Below are 20,117 nucleotides of genomic sequence, written 5' to 3'. Positions count from 1 at the left end.
TCTACTATTTGCACCTGCTAGCTCTATTTTACAAAGTATTTGTATAATATATTGCTTTCTATATCTTTTTGTTTCAGTTGTTTTTTAGTGAGTCCAATTTGATAGCCTTATCTTTTAACTGAAACTTTACTCTGATTATATTTAATAAATTACTCCTATATTTGCCCTGGCAACATTGAATTTTGTGCTTTTTAATTGTGCTACATGATTTATATTTCTTCTCTTTTCTCATGTAAGCTTTAAGGCTAGGAGCCTCTTAATAGCCCTACTTTTCGTTACCATTCAGTTCAACGTATTTTCTCATTTCCACTATTTTTCTTCTTTGACTCATGCTTTATTTTGTAATGGGCTTCTTCTTTTCCAAACTATGGACATTTTCTAGTTATATTTCTAGCATTGATTTTTGGCTTATCTTCTGGTGGAGAACATGTGAAAACACCATGCATTGTGCAGGTGGTGTGGGCTGGGCTTTGTCCAGTGGGTTAGTTTGTTGTTCTTTTTCAAGTCTTTCATACCTTTATTGAGTTTAGCCTGTTTTTCTGCTGGTTACTTAGAGAATCTGTGTTAAAATTTTCGCTGGTTACTTAGAGAATCTGTGTTTTTCTGCTGGTTACTTAGAGAATCTGTGTTAAAATTTTCCACTAACATGACTGATTTTCCCCTTTCTTTTGTATTTGCCAGTACATACCTGCTTCTCAGTCTTTTCACATCTCTGCATAGTAATTTGTCTGGGGCAGCACATTTAGGGAGGTGACATAGCCCCGACATAGTATGGTATTGACCTGCTTGGTTTTATGGTTCTTGGAACTTAACCCGCTCTGGTCATATCTAGATTATCTACTATCCAGAGTCTGAATGAGCCAGATTCAATGAAAAGATACCTGGGTATTTTGAGTTTCTGCCTCTGTTGTCTAGGCAGTTGGTCCATGTTGTGCGATTGGGGATGGTTTTCGTTTAATCCTCATATATATATCAGCAATATGGCTCTATCTAAGCACAGGATGACTGCATCCCCACCAGATATTGGTAATAAAATGACTTCTTTCTATTGGGATTACTGCTTTCAATCTGTCAGTTGTTTGCATTTTTAGATTTAGGGGTCTCTGGGTGAGGTGGGGGTTAACACCTTTACAGGATGAAGGAGATGATCACCCACAGACAAATCATTCCTTTGAACACAAGGATTGTTTTCATTTACTGAACCTCTAAGACTTATCTCTCTTTCATCTTCAGTTATTTGAAGGAATGAAGGCATTTCGAGATGTCGATAATAAAATTCGACTCTTCCGGCCAAACCTCAACATGGATAGAATGCACCGATCTGCTCTGAGGGCAACTTTGCCGGTAGGTAAATTTAGGGATTTCTTTTGTGTTTTTCTTGACGTAAGTTTACCACCAAAGAAATAACTTTGGAATACTTATATATTCAGTACAAACCACATGAACACTGAAGTTATATCTGATTTACTTTGTAAATTAGTGAGGTAAAAATGTAAGGAAGCAACCAGTACCATTTGGCAATTCCTCAATCTATTTCTTAGAGTGTCTGTGGGGGATTAATGTGTATGTGGGACATAAAAGGATAAGGAATAAAAACATGCCTCAAACAAAAGTAAATAAAATTTAAAGTCTGTATGAAATTATAACATTGAAAAAAGGAAAACATGGTGTGCCACACAGGTATTTGGGGGATATTTTGCCTAATTGCTTTAGACACTAGCAAGTATACAGTTATTTAAGTCATTATTTGGATATTTTACCCCAAGTTTTGTTTTAAAAAGATGCACCATGATATCAAACTGGTTTTTCATGGCCATTGGATCCTGGCTATGACTTTGTTATGGAGCAGAATTCATTATAAGGTGGGTTAGATTTAGAAGCTAAACTTTACATGTAGGTGGAAATGATGTTGATTACTTTCATTCCCTGAGATGTGACCAGCTGCCATTTCTATATTCTGAGGACTTAGCCTCCAGAAACCTAGCCCAAGCTGTGCATAAAAGAACCCCAGAATGGCTAAATCCAAGTAACTACTCCTTATTACTAGTGGTTGTCAAACTTATTAGTCAACAGAGCCAAATATCAACAGTACTTCTTCAAAATAGACTCGCCCAGGCCGAAAACCGACTTCTGCGCATGGGCCATGAAATTTCAATCGCTCTGTATGTATGCCCGCACGTGGTATTTTGTGGAAGAGCCACACTCAAGGGCCCAAAAAGCCGCATGTGGCTCGCGAGCCGCAGTTTGCTGACCATGGAGCTAGGCTCTTCCTTCTTTCTGTTTTTGTGACCCATGCTTCCTTCTAAGGCCATAATATGATAGCAGAAGGGAAATGAAGGTAAGTTCTTTGGACTTGATCCTAGTTTCATTCTTCCATTACAGACAGATCACTGGCGAAAACATTAAAGTGGGGACAGAAGGAAAGGGCAGTAATATTTATTGGATAGCAACTATGCTACAAACTCTTATGTGGTTTTACATTCTTCATCTGGTTAATCCTAACAGTAAGCCACTGTCAAGAAGGTGTATGTATTGTAAATTTTAGTAGCACCTTCGTACAGAGAGGAACACTCAAGCCTAGAGCAGTTAAATGACTTGCCTAAAGTCACACAGCATGAAGGGTAAGAAAGTGGGTGCACGTTTTTAAAGTCCTAGTCAGGTTCCCTTTCCACTAAACATTATGTCTACACAGCAGTACCAGAGACCCAGGCAGATGTTACAGGGGGGTTTTATGCCCCATATGATTGGCAATCCTAACTTCTGTAATATTATTACACTGTAACTGCTGTTAAAAATTAGTATTTAAATAGCCAAATCCTGATGTTATGAGCTCTATTCAGATATGTATTTCTGACTTATTTCTACCTTGGATAACCTACCACATTTCTGAAAGTATGTTTCTCTATCCTTCCAAGTGAGTAGAAACTACTTATTTTACAAACTAGAGGCCCGATGCATGAAAAATTCGTGCAAGAGTAGGCCTTCCTTCCCCCTGCTGCCAGGAAGCACCTGGGACCCAGGTGGCTTCGCTCCGGCCCTGGCTTTGCTCCAGAAGGACGGACGTCCGGTCTAATTAGCATATTACCCTTTTATTATTATTGATTGTCACTCATTTAGTATATGAGAATCTGTTCCTCCTTAGAAATAAACTGCATCTTAGCTTTTGTCCATTTTTCTACTGGGTAATCTGTATTTTTCTTACTAATTTTCAGAATATTGTAACATATTCCAGTATGATCTTTGTTGGTTATGTTACAAATAACTTCACCCAGTTCCTGCTTCTTACATCTTTTGAAGAATAGAAGTCCTTATGTTTTAAATAGTCAAATTGTATTCACTATTTTTCTTTATGATTTGTGCTTTATGTCTCTTATTTAGGAATTCTTTTCTACCTTAAGGTGACACCAAATTTTGTATTTTTTTAAAAAAATAAAAGTTTTATGTTTTACACATCTAAGTATATGACCAAATTATAGTTGATATTTGGGGTGTGGTAAGAGGTAGGGATCCAATTTTATATTTTCTCCATATGGATAGTACATTGCCCTATCACAATTGGGGAGGAAATACCACTGAAAATTTTTTATTTGGTTTTATTACTTTTTTAACAGTCTAAAGCTTTCTTGAGGATTCTATTATATTGCTACAAATGAAGAAAATTCCATTATTCATCATGTTTTTCATTTCTTCAGGGATTTGACAAAGAAGAGCTTATGGAGTGTATTCTACAGCTTGTGAAATTGGATCAAGAATGGGTTCCCTATTCAACATCTGCTAGTCTATATATCCGTCCTACACTCATTGGAACTGAGGTACCAACTGACTCCCTGTTTGGGGATACTTTGGTGTGGAAGTTACCATTGTTTATTCTTGTGTGAAACTTCTAGTGTGGGGTGTGAAATAGTTCCCAGTAACATCACTAATGATTCCTTTCTTTTGATAATCAAGACCAAGTGTCAGCAAACATTTTCTTTAAAGGGCCAGAGAGTAAATAGTTTAGGCTTTGTGGGCCATCTAGTTTCCATCACAACTACTCAACTCGTCCATTATAGCACAAAAGTAGCCATGAATGTGAATGTAAATGAGTAAAGGAATGAGCAAGGAATGAAGTTGTTTGCCTTCCTCTAATCCAGACTAATCATTATTTCCTCAGTTTACCAGTGTAGTGCCTCTGCTCCTGGTGTACTTCTTCAGGTCTAGAACTAGAAATGATTTTGAAATTTAAAGGAAAGAGAGCTGCTACTTTTTATTTTCATTTTCCTGATGTCTTAGGATTGCTCTTTGGGTAAGGAGTGGGAGTAAAGGGCCCTCTTCCCCTATAACCAGTGAGTAGGAATCCTATATAATAAAAGGGTAATATGCACATTGATCCTAACAGCAGAACGACCGGGAATGACCGGTCGCTATGACGCGCACTATGTCCTTACAGGGCCTTACAGTGATCTGTGCTCCTAGCCTTCCACTTTTTCAATCAGTCGGATTTCATCACTCTTTCCATTAGAGAGGTGGTGGAGGGAGACAGTACTTAATAATAATCAGGGCTGAGAATAAGTGTCATTAGAGGGGTTGAGTCTGATGGTAGGGACAACATTTTATAGACATGCCTTTCTTTTCCTTTTATCACTTTGTAAAATCATTTCGCATATAATTTAATCAGAACAGTTCCATGGAAAGAATTATGTTTATTCACAGCCTTTGTTTATTTATATCTTATCTTTTCACAATTAGCCTTTATTGCACTAAAGAAGCTGAATAGATTGGCAAACTAGGTGTTACAAGCAGCAATTTGTAATCATTAACTGGGGTTTTGCTCACACTTAATGTATTCTACTGTAACCTTATTTGAGATATATATTTGTCTGAGTGCTTATAAACAACATTAAATTGTCATTTGCATAACTATTAACAAGTTTCATATTAACAGCCCTATTCTAGAATCTTCGGACCTTGAGTCTGTTTTAGAGATCAGCTTATTTACATTGATTAAAGCCTGTGATAATCTGCTTATTATCAGCCCACTCCTACCAATGGAAACCCTCTTGAGTCTTTTCCTGTCCATTTCAACTTTATCACAGGGGATGATTGTTATTATCTTTAATTTTATTTTTTGGAGTCATGGTGCACCTGGTTACTAATTACACCCCTCAGTTCATGGCACTTGTGGTCACAGGTCGTATGAAGTCCCTCTTGTTGTTTTATTCCCCTTAGTCTTCATTTCCCACTCCTCTCCTCCTCCCTCATTGGAAATTATTCTCATGTATTGAGTGAATATTCTTTTGGTTTGTATGTGTTTTTTAAGTATCTCTTATTCCTTTGTATGTCTGAAATGTTAGCTTATATAAAGGATTTTGTCCTGTAGGTCTCACTGTGTTTCTTAACTTTTTCCCTCAGCACTGTTTTTCCTTTCTATCCAGTTTACTCTATTTCCAGTCCATTACTTTACACTGTTGCACAGTATTCCATGCTGGGCATCTACCACACTTTGCCCCAGTTCCCTTACTGGGATTCCATTTCCCTGTTACTTCATGTAATATAGCAACGAACAGTTTCAAAATATACAACCCAGGGAATTATTGAAGGCTCTTCCCTGGAGTGTAACATCCTTCCCCTTCAGCAGCCCATTCAGGATCCTCTTCCTCACATGGTTGCCTGGAGTGAGTCTTGTCTATTAATTGTAGTTGTCAGCTCCCCGTGGTGGTCTTATCTGTCTCTATCTCAGGCTCAGTGCTGTGGTTGGCCCAGCCCACGGAACCAAGCTGGATGGAATCACAAAGTCGGTCTGAGTGCTGAGGCTAGGTCTGTGAGGAGATTCTGGTTTTGAGGCTCAGTGATGGTACAAGGAATTTCCTATCATCTAGAGAAGGGGCTGGCAAACTTGTCTGTGAAGGGCTAGGTAGCCGCTCAACTCTCAACTCTGCCTTTGTATCACAAACACAGCAGCAGGCAACTCGTGAATGAATGCGCACATTACAATACAACTTTTTAACAAATGGGCAGCAGGCTGAAGTTCTGGCCCCGATCTGAAGTCCCTTCAGAAAGGGAAGTGAAGCATGGTTTCCTGAGGCTGACTCATTCTGGCTCTTCCTGAGTGCTTCCCCCTCGAGTAGTCTTGAGGACTTGTGTAACTACTCAGGCTAACATTTCTATTGATTTCAAATTTTCCAACCTGTATTTCCCAGGTCATCTGTATTAGAGTTCTTGTCTTTTTCCCCAATACTTATTCTCCACAGTTCCAATATTAAGTGCGGAATTTAGTTCTGTGGTCACATCGGCAGTCATCTTAATGCCCTGTGTATTGGCACACGTTGGATGTACTCACCATTGTTACTATTATCAACAATTATTTATAAAAACAAAAATAACAATTGCTCTTTCTTAAATAATTAGAAAAAGGTCAGGCCTGGGTGCTTTCCACAGATTATTTAATGGAATCTTTATCCTGAACCTATGAGCAGGCATCACTGCCTTCACATGTTAGGTAAGAAAGTTAGACATTCTTTTTGTCTATTTCACCTTATCTCTAGTTTCCTTTAAAATGTATGCTTTTGTAAAAATAAATTTTAAGATCATTCTTATTTAAAAACTAAAAGAGAGTTGAGTGCTCAGTTAAATTTATACTGTCTTTCTCTTTGAACAGACTGAGAAATTCAGCCCTGTTCCTTACCCAGCTTAGAACAAGTCTTGGGAGAGTCGGGACTTTAGCTTCCCCTGCTATTCTTTCAAAGTCTACTTATTAATCATCTGTTAGTCTAGAGGTTCACTAAAGGAAACCAGGCAAGAGACAAAGGATCATTTTTTCTCAGGTGTCATTGTAGTATATTAGGTTTTGTATGAAATTAAAAACAACAACAACAAAAAAATTCAAGTATGGTAAATAGTCACCTAGGTTCCTTTTATAGCCCTTTTCTATAAATGATATCTTATTAAATGTACAGTCCTTTGGAAAATATTTAGTTAACTTGATATAACAATGTGCGATGCTATGTATAGGGGACAAAGATGGTCTGGCACTGTATGAAGTGTACCGATTAGCAAGAGGCAGAACATTAAACGGTTGTAAGAAAGTGTGATAGGCATTTTATCTAAACCTAAGGAAGTGCAGGATGCTGTCACAGCACATAACACGAGTACTTAACCTTGTCTAGAGGTCTCATTTCCTGAAGTAATGTTTCAACAACACTTAAATGGAGATGGAAGTGTTTGTATTACTTAGGAAAGAGAGGTGATGTCTTAGTCTGCTCTGGCTGCCACGACTGAATACCACGTATCTTAAATACTGGGTATCTTAAACACCAGAATTTATTTTCTTATAATTCTGGAGTCTGGAAGTCCAAGATCAAAGTGCCAACAGGGATGGTGTCTGGTGAGGCCTCCCTGCAGATGTCCACCTTCTCACTGTGTCCTTACAGGGCCTTCTGTGTGTGAGGAGAAGAAAAGGGGGCGGGTGGGCAGGGAGCTGAGGCTCATCATCCTGTGTCTCTTCTTTTAAAGAGAGATCCCAGCCCTATTGGATGAGGGCTCCACTCTTTTGACCTCATTTAACCTTCATTACCTTCTTAAAGGCTTTATCTCCTAGTACAGTGGGTTGGTGGTAAGAGCAGCAACATACAGATTGGGGGCGGATACATTTCACTTCATAATGGGGAGAGGATGGAAGGAGAGTATTCCAGGTAAAGGGGGTAGGACAGGAAAACATTCAGAGGTAGGAAGGTAAGGAGGAATCCAAAGGGAAAAGGGTTCCCTGTGGTTGAAGCTTAAGATGCTTAGAGTGTGAGTGCTATGGTGAAGGCTGGGGGTGCAGGGAAGCGAGCCCCGGGTTGAACTCTTCAGGTTAGGAAATCTTAGGTACCCCACTGATTTCTCCCCCTTAAACGCTTACATTGTAAAAAGAGCTCTGAACTAACAGGAGAGGATCTAGAGTTTAATAACTCTGAAACCTTGGGGAAATCATTTGTTTTGAGCCTCAGTTTCTCCAATTTAAAAACAGTCATACTATAACCCTTAACTTCCTGGATTGTTGGCTTAGAGGAGATAATGACTGTGAAATGTCTTAGGAACAAAAAAGTGCTGTATAATTACTGAGGATTTTTTAAAAAAACCTTTCACCAAACCAAATAGTTTTCTTTACAAAAACACTGCGTGGGTGGATTTGTTATCCCTCCCTTTTGTGATACACTCTCAAGGCCCTGCACGGACCACCCTGGAGTCCAATATTCTTTACTGTTTTCTTTGCTCATCTTTTAAAAGGACTGGCAAAATTGAAAAAACAAAAACAAAGACAGGTTGTTCTTTGGATAAAAAAAAAAGTCATGCTGCTCTTTCTGAAAAAATGTTTGTTATTCCCAATTATCCTGTTTCTTCTCTGTCCTTTGTGCCTTGCCTAGACAGAATTATTCTCAAGCCTCACTGCCACTGTGCTTTTCTGTCCTCCGGGCCAAAACGCGTGACTATTATTGCTTTCCTCAGCTCACTAAGCTCTTTCTGCTGTGGTTCAGAGTATCTCTGAAATCCTGCCTTTTTATAAGCTGATTTTCTGACTGACTGGGACAGAGTGGTAATTTTCACTGTGACAGGTCTCTTTATTTTTCATCACTCCCAAGTGCCTTATTATTCTGTGCAAACCATATATGTATTTAATACCCTTGTATATGTATTTGTGAGGTATAATATAAAGTAAGAAAAGTCTTTCTTGTTTTGAACACATCAGAATTTCAATTTCAAGTTCATTGTGGTCCCTTGAGAAGTTATGTATCTGAGATTTACATTCCTCATTTTCCATGGGGTGTTTTTAAAAATTTTTTAAAATATGTTCTGATTGATGTCAGAGAGAGGAGGGAAGAGAGAGAGAGAGAGAGAGGGATACAAACACCAATGATGAGAGAGCATCATCGATTGGCTGCCTCCTGTATGCCCCCTACTGGGTATAGAACTCACAACCCGGGCATGTGCCCTGACTGGAAATCGAACCTGTATCTCCTGGTTCATGGGTCAACGCTCAACCACTGAGACACACCAACCAGACGATGGGGTGTTTTTTAAAATGCTCTCTTCAATTAATTATGTGTGAAAATAATCAAAAGAAACTAGTAGAGAAGAATGAAAAAATCAAAGTCCTCATAAGGAAATGAGACATTGAAACTGATAAACACAACTTATCAGCTGTTTTGTCTTTCATTACTTCTCTCTATTTTTATGGCTTGTGCTTTATTTGATCAGAAGCCTGACCTTGTCATTATGAAATTATGTTTATACTGTTTGACTTATATTATATAACAAACTGCTCTTAGCTGTAGCCGTTGCACAGAATTTAAATTGCCTTTGAGGATAAAAGGGAGAATTAAGACAAAGAATGGTTCCTGAGGCTAGAAACCAAACCAGCAAGCTCCCTTCCTAATGAAGTTACATTTTATTTATTTCCACTCTCGAAGCACTGTGACCTTTTTCAGTAAAGCCACAGAGTTCTTTTCTTAGAAAGACAGTCAAGATGAGTTATCATTTAAGGATGAAGGCAGCTCAGTTGTACTTGTAAAACATCAGTTGACCTTCCCTAAATTTCAGAAAATAAAATGTCAGTACACATAAACACATTTTCTCTCTGCATTGAGAAGTTCTAGTCTATAATCTACTTGCTTGCTAAGAATAGAAGTATCACTTAAAGATTTACTGGGATATTTTCCCCCACAAGTGGGTTTACCCCATTTCCCATCAGTGCTCTTTACTACCACCTAGTGGAATATATGAACTTTGCCTGTTGGTTAGCATTGGGAGAAGGAAATGAATAAGATGAAATTTATCTTGGAAAAAATTTTTCATGATGATGAGTTTTTGTTACTTTTTTAGTAATAATGCAGGTTGCAAAAAATGCATGAGTTCAGAGTGAAGAACGCGCAGGAATTCATGTGATATCTAATAACATGCTTATCCACAAATAAAGCTATTTTATTCAGAAACTTAGAAGCTGGATAAATCACAGAGACTGTGTCTCGCCTATTGTACTTCTAAATTGTGTTCAGAGGCATCTCTTAATTTCTCAAGATGAGGCTTCATAAATATTTAAAATAGTAAGCTTCAAAGCTCCTGTACTAGGAAGGGATTACTGTTCTTAAAGTGATAGGTAAGTAAAAATGTAGAGATAAGATAGTCAGTTTTTATCCAAGCTGGGAAGAAAGGCAGATGCCTGTCTTCTGAGGTGTTCTCTCCCAAACAATGAAACAAAAAAAGGCAAATGAAGCTTTAAGGCTCTTCGCTCTGTATTGGTGGGGGAGCTCTGTTCAGCCTCTGTTAAAGAACGAACACGAATGAGCAAAAACCAAAAATCTGTTATTTATTGACTAATTTCTTTTACTTGGTTACCATCATAGTGTCATCTCCTCTGTGGCCACTCAGCTTGGTCCTCATGTTTACATGGGATGTGAATAGAATCATCTTCCCTTTTCCTCAAGGGGACATGCCTTTCAGATGGCATCAGTGTGACCAGATACAGACACATTTTTTTATGCTCATGAATATTTCGCTTACTCGATTCTTCTTTTTTAAAAAATAATACTCACCCAAGGATATGTTTTTATTGATTTTGGAGAGAGGAAGGGAGAGAAAGAGAGAGAGAGAGAGAGAGAGAGAGAGAGAGAGAGAGAGACATCCATGTGAGAACCTGATCAGTTGCCTCCTGTATGTGCCCTGACTGGGGATCAAACCTGCAACCTTTTGCCCAGCTGGTGTGCTCAGTGGTTGATCATGGACCCATGAACCAAGAGATCACAAGTTCAGTTCTTGGTCAGAGCACATGCCTGGGTTGCAGGCTCAATCTCCAGTAGGGGGCGTGCAGGAGACAGCTGCTGGATGTTTCTCAGCAATGTTGCTATCTCTCTATCCCTCTCCCCTTCTCTCTCTAAAATCAATAAAAATATATGAAAAACAAAACAAAACACCTGCAACCTTTTGGTTGCAATGCTCCAACCAACTGAGCTATCTGGCCAGGGCTACCTACTTGATTCTTGGTGATGTGTGCATAAGTAGGGGGAACAAGGCCTAGGTAGGGGAGTGGGAAATATAATTAAAATTCAGAAAAAAAGTGTATCATCAGATCCACTTTCAACTTGTTTCATCAAACAAGACAAAAGCCACAGAATCCACTGTAATTCCTCTCATTTTTCCCCTGGTAGATTTCTACCCCCTTCCAGCCAACCAGTTTCTAGTGAAGACTCAGCACAAGCATTTTATATCCCAGACACTCTAGAGTCCTGACTTGTTTTCTTAGTTCCTGAGTGGCATAGAATGGCCCTGTGACCTCTGCTGCCTGAATGATAGGTAGCCTTCAAAACTTCCAGCCTCTCAATTTTTCTCCTTAATAAACAACTGACACTAATTGCTTGTAACTGCCATTGTGCTGAAGGAATACGTATGATTTTGCACTGTTGGCTTTGGTGAATGTTGGTGGGAAGGCCATCTCTGTCTTTGTCATCCTCTGCCTTTTAGATTTACCTTGTCTGGTGTTTGCCTCTAGCGTTGCTACACACTTGCTGTCTGTACCTGTCACAGTGAGGCCTGGTAATGCACCGTTTCCTACATCTACCTGCTGCTGGAGCCCCTGGCATGTCTATGAAAACAGAAGGGGAGGTTAAAGAACCAAATATTAGCCCTAGCTGGTTTGGCTCATTGGACAGAACGTCGGCCTGTGGACTGAAGGGTCCCAGGTTTGATTCCAGTCAAGGGCACGTACCTCGGTTGCAGGCTCAATCCCCAGCCCTGATCGATGTTTCTCTCTCTGTCTCTCCCTCTCCCTCCACTCTCTCTAAAAACAAAATCAATGGAAAAACATCCTCTGGTGAGGATTAACAAACAAAATAAAAGAAGAAGCAAGTATTTCTCACCCCCAAAGACTAAAATCATGTCTGGGTTCTTCCCTTTTTTCATTTCCAATCAATGCAACATTGAAGGGTGTTATATAGCTAGTTGTTAAAAATATACTTCACTGCCCTGACCGGTTTGGCTCAGTGGATGGAGCGTTGGCCTGCAGACTCAAGGGTCCTGGGTTCGATTTCAGTCAAGGGCATGTACCTTGGTTGTGGGCACATCCCCAGTAAGGGGTGTGCAGGAGGCAACTGATCGATGTTTCTCTCTCATCGATGTTTCTAACTCTCTATCCCTCTCCCTTCCTCTCTGTAAGAAAACAATATAATATTTAAATATATATATATTTCACTAAAAACCCTACTAACCAAAAAGGGACATATTTGCTTTTCCTCTAAAAATCAAAACAACTCAGAAAGCAAAGCATAATGAAACGTATGTACTCCATTCTCTGTGTTTTCTTCTGAGAAGACCATTGGCTTTGTGTCACTCGCTATTAAAAGTAACAGCGTCTGTCCTTTGCTCGTCCCTTTGGGAGATAGTTACAGCTCCATTGCAGACTTTAAGGCTGGTGTGTACATTTTAAATGAACAGTTGTGTGTACTTTTAATTTATTGCAGCCTTCTCTTGGAGTCAAGAAGCCTACCAAAGCCATGATCTTTGTGATCTTGAGCCCAGTGGGATCTTACTTTTCGAAGGAAACCTTAAATCCCGTGTCCCTGTGGGCCAATCCGAAGTTTGTAAGAGCCTGGAAAGGTGGGACTGGGGACTGCAAGATGGGAGGGTAAGTAAATCTGTGTTTCTGTCTAAAGGAAAGAGTTCCTTACGATCATTGAGTGCCATTTCACCTCGGTACCCGTACATAGATGAATATTCCAATCATAATGCTTGTTTTTGTTTTGGGTTTAGTTTTCATTGAACTTGTTGTTTAAAGTAATAACCTGTCGCCCTCTATTGGGAGAAACATTGGATGTTGTGCTTAGCCATGAATTGAAATAAGTAATTAAAAGAGGAATCAAATCAGTGATTTGAATGAACTGCCCTTGGACGCTGGCCCTCTGGCTGCAGGCTGTCGGCTGGCATTAAAGAGTGTCTGGTGCTGGGGCCAAGGCCCTCCGATGGCTCCAAGGGCTCCTGTCTGGGGAAGGTGCCTGCTTCATTGAAGTGCTGTCTTCATTGCTACAGATTGTAGCCATACCTGCTGCCAACTGGCTGAAGGACAGCCCTGCTTTGGCTCTGGCAGGCCAGTCTCAGAGGCCATATGTAGCTGGCTGGAAAGAAAAGAGCATTTGAGAAGTGTTAGACAATGTCAGGGTGGACTTGGCCCTGAATGGGGAATGCTCCTGTGGGTGAGCAAGAATAGCTGCGTTAACCAGCATGGGCTCTTCCTGTATGAAAACCAAGTGCTGATGTGGTCACATATCCGGGCAGTAGCAGCCCTGGAAGGTGGCTCAGTGGCAGTCTTCTGGGCCCTCGTACAAAATGCAGAGTCAGGAAATCCTGGGAGAATCGAATGATGTGCTGCTGGGATGTGAGAGAGACACTGAAGCTGGCTTTGACCCTAGGGTAGTCTTTCTCTATTTCTACACCCACACACACAAAAGGTTATAAAATTCTATGACCTGTCACCCCTGCTAATAGTCTCAGCAACTGCATTCTGTCACTGGATAGAGAAATCCTAGTGCAGTTTTTTAAAGTCAGAAGTCCCTTTTGTTTTCTTCTGGTTGAGAGCACTTCTTCCTGAATGTGTCCTAGGCCAGCCAGGCTGAAACTGCTTCAGTTTACTCTCCTGATTTCTCGTTTACTCGTTCAGACATCTTCCTGTGCACTGCACACCATCTGCATTACTTTGTTAAAATGTCTCTTAGAGTGCACATTGCAGTAAATCAACAATCTTGATAAAGAGGTGATAATTTAAAATCGTTTATCTTCTGTATATCTTGCCGACCTGCCTAGGGAAATGATAACATGGGTACATTGGGATATAATGGGGTCTGGCTGGTGTGGCTCAGTGGTTGAGCATTGACCTGTGAATCAGGAGGTCACGGTTCGAGTTCAGGTCAGGGCACATATCCAGGTTGCGGGCTTGATCTCTAGTAGAGGATTAAGTACCTAGTACCCTGTCTGCAGGTAGAAGTCTCTCAACAGACAATAGTTGATATTGTGAAGCGCTTTCTTGTTCATCTCCTTGACTCTATCTTAGGAGCAATCATTTGGATTTTATACAATGGAATTTATTCTTGGAGAGGTGTACTTAATATATCTTTTCTCAGATATTTATTCCATTTAAAGTTATATTAAAACATTTCCATGTAGACAGTCCCCCCCCCCCTTTTTTCATTTTTCTCTTTCCTCCAAGGAAATGTGTTTCTCTTCTGAATATTAGCAGCATATGGGAATGACCCAAATAAATTACTACAGTATCACTTACCCTGTGGACATTAAAATATAGCTTAAGCCTGAGAGAATTTTGAGAAAAAAACACACCCATTGATGGAATATGATGAGTAAACAAACCAAACAAATAAAACCCCTTTTCCTTTCAATGCACTGAAACATTCAGCTTTAATTCTCTTTCCTGCCCAATCAGCTTGATGTTGCTAAGGAATCATAGTTTCAATTCTTCCACACTCTCAAAAGTGTGTGTATGTTTGTTTTTTAGAAACTTCTTCAAACAGCTAAATATTCAGACTGTGAAAATTTTGTACATTTTTTAATAGAGTAAAGGGAATTTTTCTTATGAGATAAATCATTTCTCTGTTGTCAGATATGGAAAAAATCTCAACAGCTGTGTCTGTGAACTAGAGAAAAGTCAATTATAATAGTTATTTTTTTATAATTTTATTTTTTAAATATATTTTTATTGATTTCAGAGAGGAAGGGGGAGAGATAGAAACATCAATGATGAGAGAGAATCATTGATTGGCTGCCTCCTGCATGCCCTCCTGGGGATCAAACCCGCAACCTGAGAATGTGCCCTGACTAGGAATCGAACCATGACTGTCGTGTAAGACTCCCTCCATGTTCTGCGTGGAGTAGGGTTCGGTATCTGAAAGAGGAGCCGCACAGCAAATGAGAGAAAAATGACACGAGATAATTTTGCAATATTGGGGGACCAGGCGGGCAAGTCCCGAAGGACTTCCACCCATGCTCAGGCCGCTCCAACCTTTTATTGATCTTGAGTAGCCCTTAGGGTAAGGAGGTTTCAATGACACACAGATCAGCAGACAATTTCCAGGAATATACAGAGTATCCGATCAACAATAATCAATAAGGATCTACACAAGTATCTAAGGAATTAAGTGAACTAAGGTGGGGATGATGCTTCAATTACCATTACCTAAATTAACTGGGTGGTTCCTAGATTAACTGGGTGGTGCACAGTCCTGACCTTTGTTAGGACTTCAAAGGTTACTAGCTTTTGGGGGTCTCTGTCTAAACTCAGCTAGTGAAGACAATGCATGGACTCCGGCACATGACCTCCTGATCCATAGGTTGATGCTCAACCTCTGAGCCCCAGCTAGGCATATAATAGTTATTTTTTTAAATGAATTTCATTAGCGTGGAAGAGGCTTTTATAACCTGTTTCCTAGCTTTTATTGTTATTTTATTTTTTTCTACATAACATTATGCAGTATATAACAAGAGTTTTTATTTGCCAGATGAATTGGGTGAGGCAAAAATGTGAACTCAGTTAAGTTCACATAGAGCCAAATAGTAGAAGTGCAGGAGCTGCCCTTAGCCTGCTGGCCCCAAACCCATGCCCTTTCTATCGGACTGCCCCCTAAAGTCGGGTTAATACTCATTATTTAAACATATTCATAATTTAACTCAGTTATTGCCTGTATAACATCGATTCTGAATAAAGGTCATCTGACTTTTTATTAAATAAAAGCCTCACATACCAGGGTTGTATTGTCTTTAGATTAACCAATAATTTATATTTTATTATCTGTGTTTGAAGGTCTTTTAATTACTCTTACATTACCTCCATGTGAGTAAATGTCATCATTGCCCAGATTGCTATAGCCATGTAGTCTAGTGCCTATTTCTCATAGCATTCTAGAATATTTTAGTCATGAGTCAATATTCTTTCAGTTGCATGTTGAAAAAACAACTCAAGCCATCTTAAGTAGTAAAGGGATTGATTGGCTCAGGTAAGTAGGGTGGTAACAGTGGATCTGTTGGAGAAACAGAAGCCTCGGTTTCTCATCTGAATAATGGAAATTAACCTGGGGGCTAATTCAATACTGGTGTGAGGTTCAAATGAAATAATTCATGTAAAATTGCTTGGAAAGTGAAAAAAAAATATTTAATAACTTTTAACTGTTATTAATTTGGTTATTTATCTGTGTCCTCATATCTCTACTTTTCAAGTTGGAATTCCACAATTTTGCTTTGTGTGTGTTCTTTCTCTCAGATGAGTGCAATTAGATCATTTAGGTTCTAATTGAATGTTATGCTGTTACCTAGAAAGTTAACATGTTGAGAACATAGTGCATATTAAGAACATAATACATTGATTATATCCACATGTGAATTAAAGACTTTAGTATTTTGGTGTGGAAGATGGGGTAAGTGTATATTTATAATCAGTATGTTTCCTGTTTCTTAAAGGAATTATGGCTCCTCCCTTTTTGCCCAATGTGAAGCAGTGGAGAACGGGTGTCAGCAGGTTCTGTGGCTCCATGGAGAGGATAATCAGATAACAGAAGTTGGAACTATGAATCTTTTCCTTTACTGGATTAATGAAGATGGAGGTAATCCACTCAGATTTCAGCTCCTTGGTTTTTTTTTCCCCCCTTCAATCATTTTCAGTGGGATTGGAAAGAGAAGAACTAGGACCTTAGAATTAAGAAGCAAGTAGCACAATTCCAATGTCTAAACAACATGCTGTGCTTTTGCTGTTCAATAGACATGAGTTCAAGTTTGCAGAATTTCTAAAGGTTTTATTTTTTGGCTTTATATGTATGTATTATTAAGATGTCAACTTGCCTGACTGGTTTGGCTCAGTGGACAGGACGTCGGCCTGCAGACTGAAAGGTCCCAGGTTCGATTCCAGTCAAGGGCATGTACCTTGGTTGCAGACACATCCCCACTGGGGGGTGTGCAGGAGGCAGCTGATCGATGTTTCTCTCTCATCAATGTTTCTAACTCTCTATCCCTCTCCCTTCCTCTCTGTAAAAAATCAATAAAATATATTAAAAAAAAAAAAAAGATGTCAACTTAAGGAATTTGAATCTCCACAATTTGAAGATTTGATACCTTATTTCTAACATTTTTTCTTATCGGAAATCCCTTGCATCTGGAGTTAGGTCTCAGATCAGTTCAATGGTCATACACCATATAGTACGTATAAAATGCTATAGTAATAAACACAGCCTATTGATTTTATTGATATGAAATTTACTATACTCCCTTGCTATAATTCTTTCAAAAATTGTCACACTTTATACATATTTTGATAATATATCAGAAGCCTTCCAGGTTTACTCTGGAGCTCACTTTAATTGGAACATAGTAATTTTAGAACATATTGTTCTATTTTGTAATTGTACTTAAATCCTGGTTCATTCAAGTTTATCAATATATGTCTACTATAAAAATCAGTACTTCCTTACTTCCTTTAACATCCTGAATGCTCATTATTTCTCTTTGCTACTTTTTCTCTTTAGTTTTTTAAATTTAGTGTTTTTTTTTATAACCATTTATCCTTTCTCTGCCCTCTTCCTCCCCCTGCAGCTTGCTTTTGTTGTTGTTGTTCTTAGTTGGCAGAGACCATAGGAGTTCATTAAAGTTCAATGTCTGTAGTATTGAATTAAATGCCCAATAATGGGAATGGGGGGTGCAGATGTATGCATTTATTTCTACTAGAATTTTAATAGTCATAAAAAACTTCGAGACATTTTTAGGCTTGTTTGCATACTTAGGGTTTTCATTTCATAGTACTGAGTGTAGAAATGTAAAATATTGTTTCCAGATATTTATAAAGTCTATTGGTTTTACTTGAAATTTTAAGTGAAATGTTTATTTTAAAGTAGCTCTTTTGTCATTTGGCTACAAATAGAGGAAACTGGTCACTTGTGGCATACATAAGAGCTATACACTGATCTGAGTATTAGTTGCAGAGACTAATAAAATTGAGCCTACATTCCAGTGAGAGGTAGAATAGTAGGTGTGGTGCAGACACTGGTCCTGGGATAGGCCATTGGTAATCTTTGGCACATGAAAAGGCAGATACAGCTCACGCTCATTCTTCCATCCCTGCTGTTTGTACTTGGCACTATTTAAAAACAAAAATTTTACTGGAATATTTGTGATTTCTAAATTTGAGTTTTTGCATATGACATATATCATACGCTGTGCTTGAAAGATGACAGCCAGTGTTGAACTCTGCACGTAGGAGATAAGAGATTGATTCAACTCATTCTTCCCACTGGTCCACTCCTACCATCATCTCCCCCAAAACCCACACAACTCCAAACAAAAACAGTTACATCAGTCAGAAGTGTCTACATCATCATTTAAGGATGGGAGATGTCAGGATTTAAGCACAGTCTAAATCAGAGCTACATGATTTAACCAGAAACAGGCCTGGTGAAAAATTAAGCCTTATCCAAACAATTGTCATGGACCATTTCCACTATGGCTTTTAAAGGTCAGAAGAGAAATGAGTGAATTTGTTTTCTGACTCTTACAAAATATACAAGACCTTAAGAGTTATTATTCAGATTATGATTGCCTGAGATCACTTCAGTTTTAATGTGAATGTGCCCCTTCAGTTTGAGGGTGTTCATTTAACAGATTAAATATAAATTAAAGTAAGGAGAAAGCAAATGGAATAAATGTTTGGGTAGTACTATGAGAAAAGGCAGTAGAATGCCAGGAATAACCTTTGGGCTAAAACCAGAAGACATTGAAGCAACTCTATAGTAACTTTGATTTATACCATGTGCCTTTAAGAAAATATAAAGAGCCCTAGCTGGTTTAGCTCAGTGGATAGAGCATCAGCCCGAGGATTGAAGGGTCCCAGGTTCAATTCTGATCCAGGGCATGTACCTTGTTGCAGGCTCCACCCTGGCCCTGATCAGAGTGCGTGCATGAGGCAACAATTTGATGAGTCTTTCTCACATTGATATTTCTCTCTGTCTTTCCCCCTCCTTCCACTCTCTCTAAAAATCAATGGAAAAATATCCTCGGGTAAGGATTAGAAAAAGAAAAAGGAAATATAAAGAATAATGGAAATCAGCAAAATTTTGATTTTTTACAAATGTTACCAACAGCAGGTATATGCAGAGTTCTTTTAGTAATAACCTGCCATCTGTCATGCACACCCACTTTCTCTGCTGCTTTTGAAAGGTCACTAAAGTAGATAATCTGTTCACAGCACCATCCCTTGCATGACGACTGTATGTGGCAATTGTCCCGTAACTCGTGTAGATTTTGATTCCAGTAATAAGATCGCACAGCCTCGATTCTCCTTTTTACTCAGTGGATGAGTAATTTAACACATACACTTGCAGAGACTAATACGATTGTTGGAACAATTTTTATCTTCTACTGGACACGGGAGCCACCCTGAGAATTGGACCCATTCCTGTGGTTGAGTTCACAGATAGTTTGGGAGAATGATCCTGGCAGTGAGTGTTGATGCTGCTCAGTCTTCTCAGGCTCTGAGAGACTTCTTGGACATCAGGCATTTACACCAACTTTGCTTGGAGCCCTCCTCCCTCCCACGTCTGTTGGTGTGCTCCGATCCCGCCTTCCAGTCTTTGCCCACATATCCCATTCTCAGTAAGGCTTTCCTGAGCACCTTACTAAAAATTGAAAACTCACCCAGCTGGTGTGGTTCAGTGGTTGAGCATCAATCTATGAACTAGAAGGTCACCGTTTGATTCTAGGTCAGGGCACATGCCTGAGTTGCAGGCTCGATCCCCAGGAGGGGGCATGCAGGAGGCAGCCGATCAATGATTCTCTTTCATCATTGATGGTTCTCTTTCTTTCTCCCCCTCTCCCTCTTTCTCTGAAATCAATAAAAATACATTTAAAAATATTTGCAAACTCCTCTCTCCACTTCACAGCATTTATCACCTTGCCCCCCCTTTTTTCCTTTCGTGGTCTAATACACTATTTAACATAACAATTGTTTGCCTCTGCCTATTAGAAAGTAAGCAGGGAGTTATGTCAGTTCTGTTCACTGCTTTATCCTGAGTATAGAGATAAGCCAACTGAATATGGTGGGCACTCAATACACAGATGCTTGTTAT

The 20,117-nt window shown here is 39.2% G+C and overlaps 1 protein-coding gene across 3 annotated transcripts in view; it reads left to right on the top strand.

Moving 5' to 3' along the window:
• Positions 1–20,117, top strand: part of BCAT1 (branched chain amino acid transaminase 1) — a 90,948-nt gene that overhangs the window by 52,374 nt on the left and 18,457 nt on the right. For all 3 annotated transcript variants that reach the window (XM_059682395.1, XM_059682394.1, XM_059682396.1), the window contains exons 4-7: positions 1,234–1,344; positions 3,693–3,812; positions 12,471–12,634; positions 16,468–16,610. In XM_059682395.1, coding sequence (XP_059538378.1) covers positions 1,234–1,344; positions 3,693–3,812; positions 12,471–12,634; positions 16,468–16,610 — 538 coding nt within the window. The remainder of the gene's footprint in view (positions 1–1,233; positions 1,345–3,692; positions 3,813–12,470; positions 12,635–16,467; positions 16,611–20,117) is intronic.

This window comes from Myotis daubentonii, chromosome 2 (genome assembly GCF_963259705.1).
Source record: "Myotis daubentonii chromosome 2, mMyoDau2.1, whole genome shotgun sequence".
In the NCBI taxonomy this organism is placed as follows: Eukaryota; Metazoa; Chordata; class Mammalia; order Chiroptera; family Vespertilionidae; genus Myotis; species Myotis daubentonii.
This window is presented reverse-complemented; position numbering and strand designations above follow the sequence as displayed.